Here is an 18,971-nt window from a genome sequence, read left to right as displayed (position 1 = left end):
GGGGTGAATTGGGCCAGGTGCCCTCCCCCTGCTAAACATAAGGTGCCTCTTTGCTTAGTTGACAGGGGTAACTGATATTTTTCAGATGCAGATATTAGAGCAGTTTGGAGCAGATGCAGATATTTGGAGCAGATGGTGGAATGAAGCCAGTCCTGGCTATAGAGAGTGTACAGCAAGGGACTTTCCCTCAACTAAGGGAGAAAGTAGGAAGAGAGCCCGTCTTGCGGTAGCTAAGCAGGGTCCACTTTAGTTTGCATTTGAATGGGAGACCACATGTGTGAGCACTGCAAGGTATTCCCCTTAGGGGATGGGGCCGCTCTGAGAAGAGCACCTGCAAGCTTGCATGCAGGAGGTTCCAGCTTCCCTCTGTGGCATCTCCAAGACAGGGCTGGGAGAGACTCCTGCCTGAAGCCTTGGAGAAGCCGCTGCCAGTGTGTGCAGACAATACTGAGCTAGATGGACCAATGGTCTGACTCGGCATAAGGCAGCTTCCTGTGTCCCTATGTAACTACTGCCTAGGTCCTGAGAGGGGATAATTAATACTTTGTGCCAGTGTGCACAATATTTTGTGCATGAATGTGCACGAAAGCATCATTTCTCCCCATCCTTGATGAGCAACAGTTGCAAAATGTTTATCAGCAGCTGCAATTTTGCCATATGCCACTTTTGTTAAAGGCTATGTGCAAATACTGTGTGTACTATGCAGATTGCCAGTGCCTGTCCACATTATTACATTTATCTGGAAGACCCTCTAAAAATATCTGCCCCTGGTGTCAGAGGGAAGATGCTCCAGTTTCCCCAGGAGTCCTGGATTTTATTCCTCCCTGTGAGCATGGCCTGGGCAAAGGCATTCAGTACCTGGGCCCTCTCTGCTTTCAGTAGATGTGGGATGTAAGCTGAAGAGGAGCCCCTGTTTGACTGCCCAGATCCATTCTTTCCTTGCAATTTGCAGTGAAGAGCAGATGACACTCGATTCAACCTCTTGTAAAATCTTAGGAAGATAGGAAGCTGCCGTATACTGAGTCGGACCATTGGTCCATCTAGCTCAGTATTGTCCACACAGACTGACAGCGGCCTCTCCAAGGTTGCAGACAAGAGTCTCTCTCAGCCCTATCTTGGAACTGCCAGGGAGGGAGCATGGAACCTCCTTCTTCTTCCCAGAGCGGCCCCATCCCCTAAGGGGACTATCTTACAGAGCTCACACATGCAGTCTTCCATTCATATGCAACCAGGGCAGACCCTGCTGAGCAAAGTCATGCTTGCTTCCACAAGACCAGCTCTCTTCCCTTAAGACCAGCTCTCCTCCTCTTGCTTACAGCTGTAATTCAAGGATGGCTTGGATGTTGGCCAGTCTTGCTTGATTAATGGTTGGAGAAGCTGGTGGATGTACTATAGAGGAGGGGCTTGGAGCCATGCAGAGTTGTTTCCTGGAATTGTCTGCTTAGAGAGAAGAGGCTGCCGCACTCTTGAATCATCAGTTTGAATTTGCACTTAAGTCCGATGGATTTTCCCGCGCTGGAGATAAATGCCAAGCAAACACAGAACCTTAAACACTATATATATAAAAAGAATAAAAATAAGAGAATCTACCCCCCTAGCATGGGTGGCAAGAATGGGTGTTGTGTCACTCATCACTAAAGAGGTCATGGGTCTTGTGGTGCCGGAACAGCCACATTTAAAAAGATTATTATGGACATTGATATACTACTTTCAACAACAAAACGTTCTCAACACAGCTTACATAGGCAAATAAACAAGATGGTCCCCTGTCCCCAAAAGGCTCACAATCTAAAAAGAAACATAATGTAGACCCCGGCAACAGCCACTGGAGGGATGCTGTGTCGGGGATGGATAGGGCCAGTTGCTCTCCCCGTGCTAAATGAAGAGAATCACCACTTTTAAAAGGTGCCTCTTTGTTCAGTGAGCAGGGGTTTCCACACACAAAGGCAATATTCCCACAGCCTAAAGATTACAGAAACGTCATCTGCATATACCCTGCAAGAATATATCTTAGTTCTGATCTTTTCTTTCTTTCTTTTTTTAGCAAAATGTATACGCATCACGGTGTGCATGCCAGGAACTCCAGGGTCATGAGAACTGACCTTGTGATGAGCCTTTACTTTCCACAGTTTTGTGGACACTACCCATTTAATCTTGACTCTTTCCCCCCTTCCTGTGCAGGATGCTTTGTTGGTGGCTGTGAAGAGCCTCCCTTCCAGCACCTTGTTGAATGTTGCTGGCTTTGGCTCCAGCATCAAGCCCCTCTTCACTGCAAGCAAGCCCTGCAACAGTGTGAGTACTCGCTCCGTGTACTGTGGCTTTTCATCCCACTTTCTACCCCCTGGCTGGACTGGCTCTTAACTGGATCTGGCCAGAATTCCATGAGCCCACAGGGATGCCATGGGTCAGTCCAGCGGCATAATTAGCCCCTGGAGAGCTGGCCTTTTGGTAGCAAGCATGAATTGTCCCCTTTGCTAAGAAGGATGCACCCTTCTGGGAAGAGCACCTGCACATGCAGAAGGCTCCAAGATCCCTCCCTGGCAGCATCTCCAGATAGGGCTAAGAAAGAGACTCCTGCCTGCAACCTTGGAGAAGCCGCTGCCAGTCTGGGTAGACAATCCTGAGCTAGATGGGCCAAGGGTCGGACTCAGTATATGGCAGCTTCCTATGTTCCTGTGAAACTGTATGCTCAGTTAACCCAAATTCTGCAACAAGGGAAGCTGGATTCTGTGATCTGTGTATAGTGTGCAAAACTTGCATAGATTGGTTTATTCTGTACAGTTTATTTGGCTAGTCATGGGCCAGTGAACTATGCTGAGTGCTGAAGATCTGTCTCATGACCCCTTGACTCTTCCTCAGACATAACCGTTTCCTTTGTTTCTGATTCACCAGCCATCCCTACACATTTTCAAGCCTGCACATGAGATAAATGCTGGGAACCAGCTTCTCTGTTTCTGTTGCAGGATGGGACTCTGGTCAAAGTGGAGCAATGCTGAAAACTGAACAAGGCTCATGAATACAGAATTTAATGTCTTGCTCATCCGCCTCCTAGAAACTTCAGAAGTTCCTTTACCTTTATGGCTGTGGAGATTAGCTTGTAAACCTATCGACATTGCCTGACAAAATCTTTCAGAAGCTAGGGAGGGAGAGAGCCAGAATTTCCTATGGGCTTCAGTGCTGTCCTTTCCCCATAGGGCTGCCCTATGGAAAAGCAGACAGGTCTCCTGTATCTTTAAGGGATGCACAGAAAAGGGACTTTCAACTGGTGCAGCTTGTCATGCATGGGAAACAAAAGCTGCACCTGCTGAAATGCTCTCTTCCGTTCATCTTTTTTTCCAAAAAAAATTTTTTTAATTCAGTTTTTCCACAATACAAAAAGGAAAACACAAATAGAACAAACAAACAAACAAACAAACAGAAAAAGGAGGAAAGAGCACATAAGGACTTTCATCTCATCATTGAAACAAGTATCAATAACAATACCCAGGTCTTGCCTGTAGTTTCATCGTTCTCCCACCAGTAAATCATACAGAAATCAGCTCAGACGTTTTTTAAGCATTTGTTGTTACCCCTCGAAGGCCTGATAAAAATTCACTTTATAATGTGTTTTAAAATAAACAAGAAGAGGGTCCGAATCCCTTTTGAAAACTTCAAATTTATTTCTTAATAATGCTGTTAATTTTGCCATTCCTGCCAATTCTAATATCCAGTCCTCTTTACATCTTCCGTACATCTTTTAAAGGTTCACCAGACCTGTCTTCTTTTCCATAAGGCAATTCCATTCACCCATGACTAGCAGGTCTATGAGAGTATGCAGACCATAATGCATTCAGGCCATGGAATCCGGCTCTTCAGGTACAGTTGAGCGAACCTACCACAGAACTGGAAGGTTCACTGATTGCCAAGAAATGTAGATTGCCAAGAAACAAAAGGAAGTACCTTTTCATCAGCTTGTGGAATTCTCTGCCACAGGATGTGGTGACTGCCAGCAGTCTGGATGCCTTTAAGAGGGGTTTAGATACATTCATGGAGGACAGGTCTATCAGTGGCTACTAGTCTGGTGGCTGTGGGCCACCTCCAGCCTCTGAGGCAAAATGCCACTAAATACCAGTTGCAGGGCAGCAACAGCAGGAGAGAGGGCATGCCCTCTGCTCTTGTCTGTGGGCTGCCCAGAGGCATCTGGTGGGCCACTGTGTGAAATGGGATGCTGGCCTGGATAGGCCCTGGGCCTGATCCAGCCGGGCTGTTCTTGTGTTCTTAGAATGTATGGGTTTAGGTATCTGTGGTGTGGAGGTGGGGAAGACCCCTCATGGCAAGCGTCTGGCTCAGGGTCCACTTGCCTAGCAGTGTTCCTTACCATCTGCCCGCCCTTGTCCTGTCCTGTCTCGGTTGCTTACGAGGCAAAGGCGAAAGCCGTGGAGGTGACCGTCTTCAGAACCTTGGAGATGCTGTTTACTCTCTAAGTCAAGAAGGGGACAAATTGGCTCAGCGCAACTCAGAGGCAGACTGAACCCTTAAGTATATCCGCGTCCAGACTACCCTTCTGAGCTTTGCCTCTCTGGAAAACCTCAAAGGGGCAGCCCACTGGAGCCTGGTACTTCTCTGCCACTCGACCAACTCCTGCCAAGCTTGTTGATCGTGCTGGCATGCAGACGTTTGCAGGGGGGAACATGATGGTGTGGGAGAGGAGAGCTGGTCTTGTGGTAGCAAGCACCCCTTAGCTAAGCTTGTCCCCTTATCTAAGCAGGGTCCACCCTGGTTGCATTTAAAAGGGAGACTAGAAGTGTGAGCACTGTAAAATATTCCCCTCAGGGGATGGAGCCGCTCTGGGAAGAGCATCTAGGTTCCAAGTTCCCTCCCTGGCAGCATCTCCAAGATAGGGCTGAGAGAGATTCCTGCCTGCAACTTTGGAGAAGCTGCTCCCAGTCTGTGAAGACAATACTGAGCTAGATGGACCAAGGGTCTGACTCAGTATATGGCAGCTTCCTATGAGAGGACAGTTCTGTAGTGGGCTCAGGTTATGGGGGTGCTGCCCCAGGGAGCCCAAGGCCCTGAGGAGCTTCCTCAGCGGGACCCCAGCTGGCTGGGGCTGTCTCGAGTTCCAATCTGGTGTCCTGATCCGGGGCTGGGATGGGCCCTGCCTCCTCAGTGCAGCTGCAGTGAGCAGAGGCTGCAATAGGCTGGCCCACATGACACTCACCCCTTATCTCTGCAGGAGACTCTCAGGTTGGCCTGCGAACACATCCGGAAGCTCCGAGCTGACATGGGTGGGACCAACCTCCTCGCGGCTCTGACTTGGCTCTTGGGGCAGCCTCTTCACCGCGGTTATCCACGGCAGCTCTTCCTCTTCATGCACTCTGGCATTGGCAACACGGGCAAGGTCATTGAGCTGGTCAGGAGGCAGGCAAGCACCGTCAGGTACGGATGGATTGCTTTCAGCCACACACACATCCTGCCCCGGGCCTTTTCTGATGTAGGGGTTTAACTCTAGCTTGGTGTGTGCAAGAGGCCCCGTTTATGGGCCTTGATAGGGCAAAGCGCAGTGTTTGGGTTAAAATCTTGGGAAGACCAGGGTCATCAGAGCATAAGAGTGTTGGATCATCTAGACCAGGGATTCTCAACGTTGGGTTCCCTGATGTTATTGGACTTCAGCTCCCATAATCCCCAACCAAAGGCCACTGGGGCTGAGGATTATGGGAGTTGAAGTCCAATAAACATCTGGGGACCCAACATTGAGAATCCCTGATCTAGACCAGGGATTCTCAATATTGGGTCCCCTGATGCTATTGGACTCCCATAATCCCCAACCAAAGGCCACTGGGACTAGGGATTATGGGAGTTGAAGTCCATTAAACATCTGGAGTCCCAATGTTGAGAATCCCTGATCTAGACCAGCTTTTATAATGGACTGAGGCTCTGTGCCTTCAATAGATTCATGACTGGCTCAAATCAATAATACTTAGCATTTAAGTAGCACTTCTTAGTATTGGCAGCACTTCACACATACATTGTCTCAGAGCCAGCATTGGGGGGCAGCATTGTTGGGCAGCTGCTGAGAGCCCGGGGCTCTGAGAAGGTCTCCCTGCTGATCCCTGAGACCTCCTCTTTGCCCAGAGCCTTCATGAGGTGGTGATAACAGAATGCCTCTCTCAGGGCCTACCCAGGGTAGAAGGGGACCTGTGGTGGGCAGCTGGCCAAAGACCCCTTGAAACCTGGCCCTGGCCCTTATTTTCAGTAATCCTTACCATGATCCTGTGTCTCCATATTGCTGATATAGAGGCTGATGCAGGGCAAGAGAGAGAGTGGCTCACCCAAGGCTAACTACAGTGCAGTCCTATGCAGGGTTACTCGGAAGTATGTCCCATTGAATTAATTGGAGCTTACTCCCAAGTAAGTGTGCACAGGATCGCAGCAGCCCTAGAGAGTTTAATGCTAGGCATGCTTGTGCTCTGGTGAGTTTCAGCTCTAGAGCTGTTAAGCTCTATATGGCACTAGCTGTCTGTGACTCAGTCATGGGAGGATAGTCTTCATGTGTTGATTTCTGCCTGTCATGCCGTGTCGAGGGCCCAAAATCTCTGTCCATAAAATTCCCTCCAAAGTGAGAATAAGGAGGCTATTCAAGGAGGATATATAAGGATATTCAAAGCTTTTGTACAGAAGCATTCCAATTAGGATCAATCACTAGGGTGGGGGTTGGGGGGAGTGTTACTTTCATCTCCTATTGACTTCTCCCTGTAACACAGGGCATCATTCTGTACTGACAGAGTGGAGGGGCCTAAATGGGAAGAGAGAGTGCATCTACCTGTAGCAAAGCTCATGAAAGAGAGACTGTGGATAGCAGCCAGACTAAGTTACTCATGAGTCGTCCCACTGAAATTATGGGACAAATTACTACTGCTGCAACTACTATTTATCTACCACTTTTCAACAAAGTTTCCAAAGCGGTTTACAGAGAAAAATAAATAAGATCCCCAAAGGTCTCACAGTCTAAAAAGAAGCATAAGGTAGGAAGGATGCTGTGCTGGGGCTGGATAGGGCCAGTTGCTCTCCCCCTGATAAATAGAAGAGAATCACCACTTTAAAAGGTGCCCTTTTGCTCAACAATTAGTCATGACTAACTTGTCCCATTAGATTTAATGGGACTACTCATGAGTAACTTAGTCTGAACATCAGCCAGTGTGGTTTAGGGTTAAGACAGATGTAACATTTCAGCAGTGGCCACAGCTGACAGCAGGTTCTTCTCCTGTGATGTGATCCCAACTTCACAACTTGCCTTACCTACCAACAAGTCAAGTACTGGATCAGCCACCCCCCTTGTTCCTCCCCTCACGCTTGAGGCAGGCTATCTGCTTTTAAAAACAATTTTTGGAAGTGGCATATGTGTGTATATACACTTATGTGTTCATCCTCTACTTTATCAGAAACAATTACAAACATCTTAAACAGTTGCAAAAGTGCTCTAGGAACTGGGTGTGTGTGTTGATGAGACCGTAGGTACTAGCCAATGTGTGCTGATGATATCATAGGTACTAGCCACTTTTCCTCCTTATTCAAACTGATCCACTCTGTAGACTTGCAGAGCCAATTTTTCAGACCTTGCCCTGGGAGAGAGAAAAGTTATGTTTGTACTGAACAGGGTGCTTTCATCACGCTGCCTCCACTGCTCTTAAAATGTTACAGCTGTCTTTCTGCCTAGAGGATGTAGTGTTTGAACTCAAATGTGCATGTTTGAACTCATTGATTGTTTGAACCCTGGACTTCTGGGCCAAAGTCCAGGGCCTCCACACCCCCTGGCGGGCCACCAAATCCTTTTTAGTCTGTCCTGAGTGGTGTGGTTGCATTAAAAATGTGTTAAAAATACTGTGTAGGGCCTCCAAAAGCCTTTAGGTCCAGGTTCCTAAATTACCTAGATGCAATGGGGCCTGCGAGATCTTGGTGCAGATCCTTCCTCAGCTATGAAGTGGCTGAAGCAAGTCTTGGCCTCAGTTCCCCATATGGAAAATGGGGATTATAGCAGTCACCCTATATATGACATTTGTGAAGTCAAAAAAGGCAAGCAACATAAGCACTCTGCATACTGAGTGCTGCATTCAGAATGACTTGGTAGTCCACCTCCCAATGGGATGGACTCTTGCCCTGAAAAAGGCTGGGTGGCTCTGTGTCCACATGTCTCTGAAGCTCGGGGACTTGTTTCCCACAGATGTTTCACCTTTGGCCTGGGCTCTGGTGCCTGCCGTAGGCTCTTGCGGGGATTGGCGAAAGTCAGCAGAGGTCGGGCTGAATTCCTAAGCCCGGGAGAAAGGCTGCAGCCCAAGGTATGTGTTTTGCTTCAGTGCTAAGCCTTTGCTTTTGGTAATGGGTTCAGAAATGACAAATTGCCATCGAAACACCTTGTTGAATATGTTTCCATGCTAGTTGGGAAAATGATTGAGCGGTTTCACACAGCTGTACACATTAGCTACGAAGGGTCTACACTGCAGCTTGGGAACTCCAGTTATGGTGCTGGCTTTTGCACAGGGATCATGGACCAGGCTGGTGTCAGGTCATCCCTGTAGAATCCAGAGTGAAGACTTGTGGCACACAAAAACAAGACGGTGGAGTTGAATCAGGAATATTAGCGGTTTAATGAGAGAGATGTTGTTTACAGAGAGGCAAGGGCAGTCTGCCTTCAATGCTCTTGCTGCTGTTTGTTTGTTAGCCCTGCCTAATGAAAGTAATTAAAGCACCATTCAAAAGCTGGTCTGGATCAATGAATGGATTAACCAAAAAAAAACCCCACCACAATCCCTTGCCTGACCGTGTCAGGATCACCTTTCCCTAGTAACCAAGAACTTGCCTGCAGCAGCAGCAGGAGGCGAGAGCAAAGGTGCAACAGAGACATACATTTATTTATTGTTCGATTTCTGTACTGCTTTCCATTGAAATAATCCCAATGCGGCAGGGAAAATCTCTGGTGCTGTTCGCCTCTTCAGTTTTAGTGGGGATGGTTGTAGTTATGACGAATGGCCACTATCCTAGTGTTGCGCGTGTGCATGGCTGCGCAAGTGCTAGCACAAGACTCTTAGTTGTGCTAAGTCTGGAGCTTGCATTGCAGACTCGTGTTGCACTGACACACAATGTTTGTGCAACAAGAGGCACAACCTGCGACATGCCTGCCTCACGTGTTTTGCAGGGAACCTTTGCACAATCGTGCAATTTTGAGTTCCCTGAGATATCATGCGCCTACGTGAAGATGCACTAAATATGCACTAGTGCACTAGTGCAAAGATGCACTAGTGCATCTGTAACTTATTATTTAGTCACTGCTAATAATGCTTCAAGTCCTATTCTGTTGGTGACTATTTATTTATTTAACACATTTCTATACAGCCCATCAGCAAGTCCCCAGCCGGGTCACACTCCAAAAACACAATTAAAACATAAACACAATTAAAACAGCTTAAAATACAGATTAAAACTCTAAAACTTAAAGCTTTAAAACTATAAAATAAATGCCTGACTACATGTCTTCAGGTCCTTCTTAAAAACATCCAGAGAAAGAGAGGCTCTAAATTCATTAGGAAGTGCGTCCCAAAGTCCTAGGTCAGAGGTGTAGCTATAATTGAGCAGATGGGTTCAAAGAACCCGGGCCCCCCAACTCCTGAGGGGCCCCCAGCTCCACCCCTCCCTATTTTCTTCATTAGCTCCCTCACTCCTAGGGGGTGCCGGGGAGAGGGATGGACACGGGCCTCCTCTCCCCTAGCTATGCCCCTGCGTCGGGTAACCCTAGAAAAGGCCTGGTACCAAGTCACCACCAGCTGAACTGGTGGCAACTTCAACCAGACCTCCCCAGATGATCTAATAGTCAGTGGGGTTCATGAAGAAGAAGGAATTCTCTTAAATACCTTGGACCCAAGACATTCAGGACTTATAGGTAATAACAAGCACTTGGTATTCCGCCCAGAAACTTATTGGCAGCCAAGGTAGTTCTTTTAAAATGGGTGTGATATATGATCTCTTCAGGCGACCCCGGAGACCAACCAGGCAGCTGCTTTCTATGACAATGCCATAAACTATGACAGTACATGCCTGAATAATCTGACCATGAGTCCGGAATGTCTCTGGTTTCCCCGCAGCTGATAAAGTCTTTGAAGAGAGCCATTGAGCCGGCCGTGAGTGACATCACCATAGACTGGTATGTGCCTGACACCATGGAAGCCCTGCTGTCGCCCAACGAGATCGCAGCCCTCTACCCTGGAGATCGGCTCATCAGCTACTGCACCCTTTACCACATTGCCAGTTTCCGGGACAAGAAGGCAACAGTTGAGCACCCTTTTCCCTTAAGAAGTGCAACCCGCCCCCTCTGAAAAGCAGCGGCCCACCTTTACTTAGCGGCCAACTCCTCCTCTGGTTCCTTGTTACACGCGTTGCATCCGCTGCTGGGTATATTGGGGCCAAGAAGGCATACTACAAATGCCCAGAGAAGTGTGGGCTTCTTTTCCTTCTCATGTATATTGGTCTTCTTTCGACCCCATCACTATGACCACTTCATTCCTCTCTTTTGTGCCTAGTCCACACAAAACGCAATTGAGATGGGGAAACGGTTCCAAGACTGTACAACTTGGGGAGGGGAGGAGTGTCACAGGATTGAACACTGCCGAAGGGCAGCCGAGAGAATTTGCGTTTTGGGCAGTATAAAAATATGCTACATCATAAAATAAATAAATAGATGGCCAGAGTGGCACCTCTGCTTTGCACCTATGGGAGTCTCAATTTAATCTCTGTTTCAAGGGTTGTTGGGTTTTTTGCTAGCTTGATCCTCAGTTGAATAATACAGGGATTTCACTATAACGACAATTGTCCTCTGCACTCTGTTGGTTTTGCCTCCCTCATCCCCAGACTGACTGGTGCTATAATGGAACTTTCTGCAGTCATTTTACAGCACATTGGGAAGAGATGCAGTGTTCCCTCTAGCAGAGATTCCCAGATGTTGTTGACTACAACTCCCAGCATTCCCAGCTGCAATGGCTTTTGCTTGGGGATTATGGGAGTTGCAGTCAAGAACATCTGGGAATCTCTGTTAGAGGGAACCCTGAAGTGCTGACCTTTGTGCTGGTGTTCACTCCTCCCTTTCATCTGGCACCCGTCATAGAGGCTCTTTGAATGCCTGCCGAGCAGTATGTCTGTTTGCTTATATGGTCATCTTCATTCTCTCCCAGGGCAGAGAACAGCTATGCCGTAGCCTCTCCAGGAGCTCTGCAGGCTCAGTGTTCCAGTCCCAGGATGAGGCGGTGGGTCAGGAAGGAGCCCATCCACCCCCGGCTGGAGAGAGCGAAGACATTTATAGAGCCCTTCATGAGATTTCCCGTGAGATATCGCTAGAGTTTTCGGCTGGAGGCACCGAAGAGTCTATGAAGAGTGAGCAAAGGCCTTGGGGGTGGGCATCCGGTTTGGAGAAGGAAGTGACTTCTTTGGGCCTTTCCCCTCTTGGACTAGGCAAGATGGGAGGTGCAAACTTTGCTCCAGATCTACTGCGAAGGAAATGGTGGTTCTGCCCTTTAAGTTGTGGGCGTTGATTAAGTGCTGGTGAAGGGCCTTAACGCACTGGCAGAGCACTGCTTTGCATGTGGCAGATTCCAGATGCAGTGTTTCCTCTGACTGGGATTTCCAGATGTTGTTGACTACAACTCCTAGAATCCCCAGCTGCAATAGCTTTTGCTTGGGGATTATGGGAATTTTAGTCAACAACATCTGGGAATCCCTGTTCGAGGGAACACTGCCCAGATGCAATCCCTGGCACTTCCAGTTGAGCTGAAGATGTGGGGCGTGTTGGCTGTCTACGAAGTTCCCATTTCTTGCCTTGCCTGCTCCGTGCCAATCACTGCACATCCTCTTCCTGACAGGTGGGGACCCTGTGTCCGGAGGAGACATCTGGAAGCGGATTTACCAGCCCTCCTACATCCAGGAGCAGTACATGCTCACCCACTGCTCGGTTAGCACCGACCGCAGCCAAGGCTTGCTCTCCCACAGCTCCACCAGCAGTGAGTCCACCGGCTCTAGAGACGTCCCTCCAGAGGGAGATTCCGTAGCACAGACTCTTGAAAGCAACTCTCAGCAAGGCCAGAAGAGCGTGTCCCTGTGCAATTCCTCCACCAAGTCTGCTCCAGTGGCCCAGGCTCAGCAGATTGCTGGTGCTAAGGTGAGGCATGCTGAATCTGCGGATGAGCCTTTCCCTTGCTTAGTATGGCTTGGGTATTCTGCCCCGCCACAAGAGAAGCTTCTACCAGAAATGTAACAGGAGATCTTTTGCAGCTGGAGACATCTCAGGTGGAGACATCTGCAAAATGAATTTATCCAGCCCATAAGCCCCGAGTCTCAATCTACAAGCTGTGTTTCCTCTAACAGGGATTCCCAGATGCTGTTGGCTACAGCTCCCACAACCCCCAAGCAAAAGCCATTGCAGCTGGGGATTCTGGGAGTAGTCGTCAACAACATCTGGGAATCCCTGCTAGAGGGAACACTGTCTACAAGTTACAATAATCCCGTGGACACCACATGAAATGGTCTCCACCTGAAGGCTTGCCCACTGCCATAATATGCAACACAAATCCTCATGATGCTCTTCCAAATCCATGTGGAGCATCTCCATGATCAGTACCAATATGATGACTGGCTCCGTGCATTTCAGTGACTGTGGAAATGGTCCTCATGCAGAGGCCACTGCAAGTGGTGTCCACATGAGAGTCATTACTGGCGGTCCAAGCCTTAGCCCTGAGGTTCTGGAACTTGGTTGTCCAGATGTTGTTGAGACTACAACTCTTATCATTCCCAGCCGCTGTAGCCAAAAGCCACTGTGGCTGGGGATGATGGGAGATGTAGTCCCAACAACATTTGGGCACACAAGTTTGAGGACCTGCCCTGCCTTAACGTCTTCACATGTAATATGGGGCAGAGAAAGAGGAGGATGCATGAATGAGTTAAATGTCCCTTTCTAGGCTCCTTTTGTCTTGTGTGAAGGGACAAGAGAGTACTTGTGTGCACCCTGCTAACTGAGCAAAAAGGCACCTTTTAAAAGTGGAGATTCTCTTTATTTAGCAGGGGGAGAGCAACTGGCCCTATCTAGCCCCAACACAGAAACCCTCCAGTATTTCTGTTGCTGGGGTCTATCTTATGTTTCTTTTTTTCAGATTGTGAGCCCTTTGGGGGAGAGCAGCAATTTTTTTATTTTATATATATGAACTTTTGTTGAAAAGCAGTGTGAAAATATTTGTTGTATTTATATACCTCTTCCTGTGAGAGACGTGTGTGCTCTTGATCCTGGTATATCTCCTGCAACTTCTTGCAGTGGGAGAAATACATGAATTCCTCCTTCATCTAAGGCACAGGAAAGGTGGAAAGAGAACGCAAGCTTCTCTTGCATATTCTTTCCCTGCATTCTTCCTTCCATCCTTCCTCTTACAATTTTGCTTTCATTCTAGTGCCTGAAGGGCAAAGAGGGAAAGTCCTAAAGGACTGAATTTGTTCGTGCCTCATAATGAAATTTCATTCACTAGAAGGCTTTGGGGCGTTCCCAGTGATTGATTTGTTTACTTTAGAATGTGACATCCTACCTTTCTTTCTAGAAAAATCAAGATGGCATACTTAACAAAAATTTAAAAACTATATACAATGTACAGCAATATAGAACACAATAAAGGTATTCTACCAGACAACAAAAACAGGGAGAAAAACAAAAACAAATATCAAGCAAACTCAGGGAGAGCCAGTCATAAAAGATGGGTTGGGCATGGAGTTCAAAGTGGGCAGGAAACTGAATTTGCCAGCATCCAGTTGTCCTAAATGAGGCAGCTGGGTTAATGTACTTAAGGGTTGCTGTCTCATCTTAGCTGATCCACACAGTTCTAAAGAAAGGTATCTTAAGATCCCCATCTGGCGAATGCCAATTTTATGGCAATTCCACACCAAGACCAAACTTTTGGGTAACCATGCAAGCCTCCAGAGCAGAACAAGATCAGGACATCTGGTTTGCATGTATCGGGCCTTTCCAAAATACTTTTGATTAGAATATCTCCCTAATTCTATAGCACTTGGGAAGGGAGGTGTGCTTAATAAGGCCTTGCTTGTCTGCTAGGCATAATGGGTATAACTACCCAAACTACTCATTGTGAATGGTTTAAAGTAGCTTCTGCTTCAGCCAGATATATAACCTAAATCCCCCATTGAGCAATTTTAAGCTTCACATGTGAAAACTCCCAGAATCAGGCAGTAAGCTCTCTCAGCCACCTCTTGTAGAATATTTAAAAGTGCTTTTCTTAAGAGAGGGCGGCAGTGGAAACACACACCCTAGGGTAGGGGCTCTCAAGCTTGAATCCCCAGATAGTGTTGGCCTACAACTCCCATCATCTCCTCTGTCCACTGTGGCTGAGGATGATGGGAGCTAGTCAACAACATCTGGGGACTCAAACTTGAGATCCCTTGCCCTAATTAGTTCCTCAAGTATGGGGATGACCAGCTGCAGGGGAGTAACAGCAGGAGAGAGGGCATGCCCTCAACTCCAGCCTGTAGGCTTCCAGCAGCATCTGGTGGGCCACTGTGCGAAACAGGATGCTGGACTAGATGGGCCTTCTTGGGCCTGATCCAGCAGGGCTGTTCTTATGTTCTTATGTTCACTGGCCCAGTGATGGATGTATGAAAGGGAAAAGACTCTGCTAGTCTGAGCGATCTTAGGGTTGGTTCCCTAGAGTTTTCTTGGCCTTGGCTCACCTCCCTCTCACCTCCCCTTCCCTTAAGGTGTCTGTGGCCCTGAGCTCGGAGGAGCTGGTGCGGCGGAAGAAGGCGCTGGCCCGAGCTGCCCTGTCTGGACGTAGTTTCTCATCTCCACATGGTGAACTGGATGCCCATCGGCTGCGCCGGGCCCTGGAAAAGGTGTCCCAAAAATGGAATCGATCTCTGGAAGGGAAGCTGGATGAGATCGGTCCTGAGCCACAGAAGATGCGCAAGAGCATTGCTGATTCCAGTGAGTGATGGATGGGGAGGAAGGAGGCTGAGGCTGGCAGCCCATTGGGAGATCAGAAGGGGCAAGAAGCCACCCTGAGATAAAAGAAAGCAGGCATAACTGAGACCAGCAAATGGGGTGCATATCCATAACCACTTATTAATTAATTAATTAATTAATTAATTAATTAATTAATTATTGTTGTTGTTATCATCATCATCATCGTTATCATTGTTCTTATTTATGTTACGTTAATATTATTTATTGCCACTTTTTAATGACAAAGTTCTCAAAGTGGTTTACATAGAAAAAGGAAACAACCCCAAAGAAGAAAGTTCCCTGTCCCCAAGGGGCTCACAATCTAAAAAGAAATACAAGATAGACACCAGCAACAGCCATGTGCAGAAACACTGTGGTGAGGCTGAATGGCGACCATTGCTCTTCCCCTGCTCAGTGTAGAGAGAGAATCGCCACTTTGAGAGGCCCCTATTGGCCCAGTTAGCAGGGGTAGCTATGCTCAGTTCCCTGGGGGTGTGTGTGTGTGTGAATGCACAAGAGAGGCAACTTGTCTGTTTTGTCTGGCCAAGCCGTGGTGCAGGAAGCCTTGCTGTATCTCTGCACCCAGCTGCAACATGCGGTCCTAGCACGATGTGATAAAACACACCTCGCCACTTGGCCAGACGGACTCCCCCCCAGTGCCCTATGGTGAGTTTACAGATGGCCACCGTGCCATCAGTGGCCACTGCATGCTTTCGCAATTGCTTTCATTCTCTGATTGCACAAGTTCTCGAAGCATTTAGCCACTGTGGTAACACAGAGAGCCACTGTTCATTCCATGGACCAGTTGCCAGGGACAACCAACCGCCGCCTCCTGACTGTGCTTCCAGAGATGCTTGTGTGCCTATAGTGCAGCGCTCTGTCCTGTTGCACGCTCTGACCTCTCTCTCTCTCTCTCTCTCCCATCCACCCCATCATGCCTTGCTCCCTCCTAGGCAACTTGCTCTCACCAGCCCACCTGGACTGGGACACACTTTTGGAGCCCCCATACCTTTTCAGCCCATCGCCAGCAGCAACTGAGCGAGGAGAGTGTGAAGGCAGCGCCTGGCCTTCTCTCCGGTGCCAAGTCGTCATCCACGCGCTCAGTGCAGGGAAGCCGGTCTCCTGGGAAGTGACGGCCACCCTGGATTCCCTGCTCCTTCTTGCCACAGACAGCCCACCCAAGGAGGAGCTGCCCCAACAGCAACCACAGAATAAGGTCTGGGATAAATTGCTTCACCGCCTGACTGCTGGCTCTGTCATCCGGGATAATGAGAATGTGGCCCAAAGAGAAGCTGAGCTAGAACATGGTGAGCTTCCCCTGCCCTCTCTTGTCCCTTTGTAGCTCTAGAGATCCACTTTAAAAAGAGAATGGAGGGGAGCAGGCTACCCTCCCCATCCCCCAGTTCACACAGTGGGTGGCCCTATTGCCACAACCCCCCAGGGTTCTGCATATTTCTCTTGACTCTGTTTCTGTTGGGAATTCTCTCTGGTAAGAGATACCCTTCTATTACAGCAGAGTGCACAGAGGCAAAACACAGCGGAGTCTGCCTAGGCATGCGTGTATGCCGAGAGTAAAAGAAAATTGGATCCAGTTCATAGCTTTAAATCAATATAAGGAGTCTTTATTGGAGAACTCCATTCTAGATAGCAAAGTGGAGAGATAGGATCTCTAATCTAGCTAGGTGGATACAGAAGGATGATTTCTGAATCTCTGCACACATGGTGCAGGGAGCGTGGGTGTTGCAAGGGAGAAGAAAGTGAAGAGGAAGTGGCAAGGCAGGCAGGCAGGAAGGGAGGAAGTCCCTGAGAGTAGCAATCTACATATCGAAGGTATAGTGTCAGAGCAGTACAGAAGGGATGACCAATGTCTTGACCCCTCTAGCCCTCTGACTCACTAGTCTGTCCCTCTCTGTCACTGAGACACGAGACAACACAGAGTCCTTCACTTCCAACTGTTTCAGCAGTTTGGAAGGTCAGCTGGGGACCCCCCAGGATGGCTTGATTTGGATCTGGGGACTACATTTGCCAATCTCCAGTGGTCAGACTGGTCGGAAGGAAGGAAGGAAGGAAGGAAGGAAGGAAGGAAGGAAGGAAGGAAGGAAGGAAGGAAGGAAGGAAGGAAGGAAGGAAGGGGGGGGAAGCCACTCAGATTGATAGCAATACAAGTCGGATTCCACACCTTGCATCAATTAAATTGGGACATCTGGGGCTTAGTTTTTGTGCAATTTTTCTTTTGTTCCTGTTACCTATGGAGGATGACAAAAAGTTATACAGAGCACTTAATCCCCCACTTCTCTGATTACTGCTATTCTCGGTCAACCCCTGCTGGATTCTGAGATCTTCAAGCTTATCTTTCAAGCCATAAGGACTAGAAAACTGCTCTTTTAAAAAATGGAAACTGAGGCTGGCTATGCTGAATTCCAAGATACATACCAAAGCTACATGCTTGTGTGGTGCAATTACCTACAAAGACACAGTTCAGCTCTCCTATATCCAGGGGTGTAGTGGAGGGGGCTGGTTCAAATCCCCGTAGGTACTATATTGGGCAGCAACAATATAGGAAGATACTGAAAGGCATCATTTCATACTGCACGGGAGATGGCAATGGTAAACCCCTCCTGTATTCTACCAAAGAAAACCTGATGGCTCTGTGGTCACCAGGAGTCGAAATTGACTTGACGGCACACTTTACCTTTAGTGGAGGGGGGACGCGCAGGGATGGAGCACTGGTACTTCTCAGCTTCTCTGGCTGATGAGGTGAGCATGGCCATGGAGCTGTCATGGAGAGCACCTGCACTTCCAAATTTGCAACTACATCACTGCCTATTTCGCAGATCCATTTGCCCTCCTAAACCTTAACCATCAGAGTGACTGTCTGTCTCCTGCAGGTTTCTCACGAAGGTTCCGCCTTAAAGCTGTCCAGTCCAGCAAGGCATGCAATACACCCTCCATCTATACCTCCATGGTGCCTGTGGACTCTTCCACTCAGGAAACTTTGCCTTCTGCCCTTGAAGTTCGCAGCAGAGGTAGGACTCTTCTATCTTGAGTAGATGTTCACAGCCCTGTTTTTAGGTCAGTATCAGAATCCCTGGGGTTTGCTGGGCATCTGCTGATCACCATTTATGAGAGATTCTATCACAGAGCTAGAGATCCGATGTTTTTTGTTTGTTTGATTTCTTCCCACCGTTCTGAGAATCCAACAGAAATCGCTCAATAATAACACTTTGCTATTTCTTCTTGGAGTTGTTGCAGTTTTGGAGTAGCCTTCTCTTGGATTCTTTTTCTTTGGAGGAGAGAGAGCACTTGGTATTTAGGATGCCCAGTCTGTTTCAGTATAAATAGTTTGAGGAAGAATGAGGGCTGCCTGCACAGGATCTCAGATAGGTCCCCCAAAGACTCCATGCTATATGATTGAAAGTTCAGGGCAAAACTAGTTGCTTTTGTCAGGAGGTTTTTCACACATGGCTCTATGCCTTGGGATATCTGAAGAGCGAATCTGCTTCGCAGAAGCCCTGGAGTTTTTTCCCCCCAAAGCTGCTGGAAATAGAGGATTTTTTTACCCTGTACATAACTTGGGCTAAGCCAGAACTGCAGCCTCCATTCGGGGAGAATCAAAGTCTTGTCTGTCCTGGTCCCTGATAGCCCACAGGGAGGTCAGATTAAATCCAGCGAATATTTGGACTGGCACACGCCAATCAGGACTGGATTCGGGAGTGGGGGGAAGCCCTGTTTGTAAAACCTCCAGCTTCTCTTGCTAGCAACTGCTGTGAGCAGCCCAAGTTTTTGCTGACATGGTAGGTCTGTGTTCTTCATTATATTTTAAGCAGGGGCCACTTCATTTATTTAATTATATTTATTTAGCACCTTTTTATACTGCCCTATAAGCAAGTCCCTGGGCAGTTCACAATCTAAAAACATGATGATTAAAACCTTAACCCAATTAAAATGGTTTAAAATA

General features: G+C 48.0%; 1 protein-coding gene across 6 annotated transcripts in view; it reads left to right on the top strand.

The window, feature by feature from the left end:
- VWA5B2 (von Willebrand factor A domain containing 5B2) overlaps positions 1-18,971 on the top strand; it is a 58,884-nt gene that overhangs the window by 33,235 nt on the left and 6,678 nt on the right. For all 6 annotated transcript variants that reach the window (XM_053310329.1, XM_053310327.1, XM_053310328.1 and 3 more), the window contains 9 exons: positions 2,182-2,292; positions 5,216-5,418; positions 8,201-8,315; positions 10,116-10,301; positions 11,199-11,397; positions 11,883-12,178; positions 14,770-14,995; positions 15,967-16,320; positions 17,902-18,039. In XM_053310329.1, the coding sequence (XP_053166304.1) occupies positions 2,182-2,292; positions 5,216-5,418; positions 8,201-8,315; positions 10,116-10,301; positions 11,199-11,397; positions 11,883-12,178; positions 14,770-14,995; positions 15,967-16,320; positions 17,902-18,039 (1,828 nt within the window). The remainder of the gene's footprint in view (positions 1-2,181; positions 2,293-5,215; positions 5,419-8,200; positions 8,316-10,115; positions 10,302-11,198; positions 11,398-11,882; positions 12,179-14,769; positions 14,996-15,966; positions 16,321-17,901; positions 18,040-18,971) is intronic.

The sequence above is a fragment of the Hemicordylus capensis genome, chromosome 3, assembly GCF_027244095.1.
Source record: "Hemicordylus capensis ecotype Gifberg chromosome 3, rHemCap1.1.pri, whole genome shotgun sequence".
NCBI lineage: Eukaryota > Metazoa > Chordata > Lepidosauria > Squamata > Cordylidae > Hemicordylus > Hemicordylus capensis.
The sequence above is the reverse complement of the archived record's forward strand: the minus strand, read 5'-3'. Positions and strand labels throughout refer to the sequence as shown.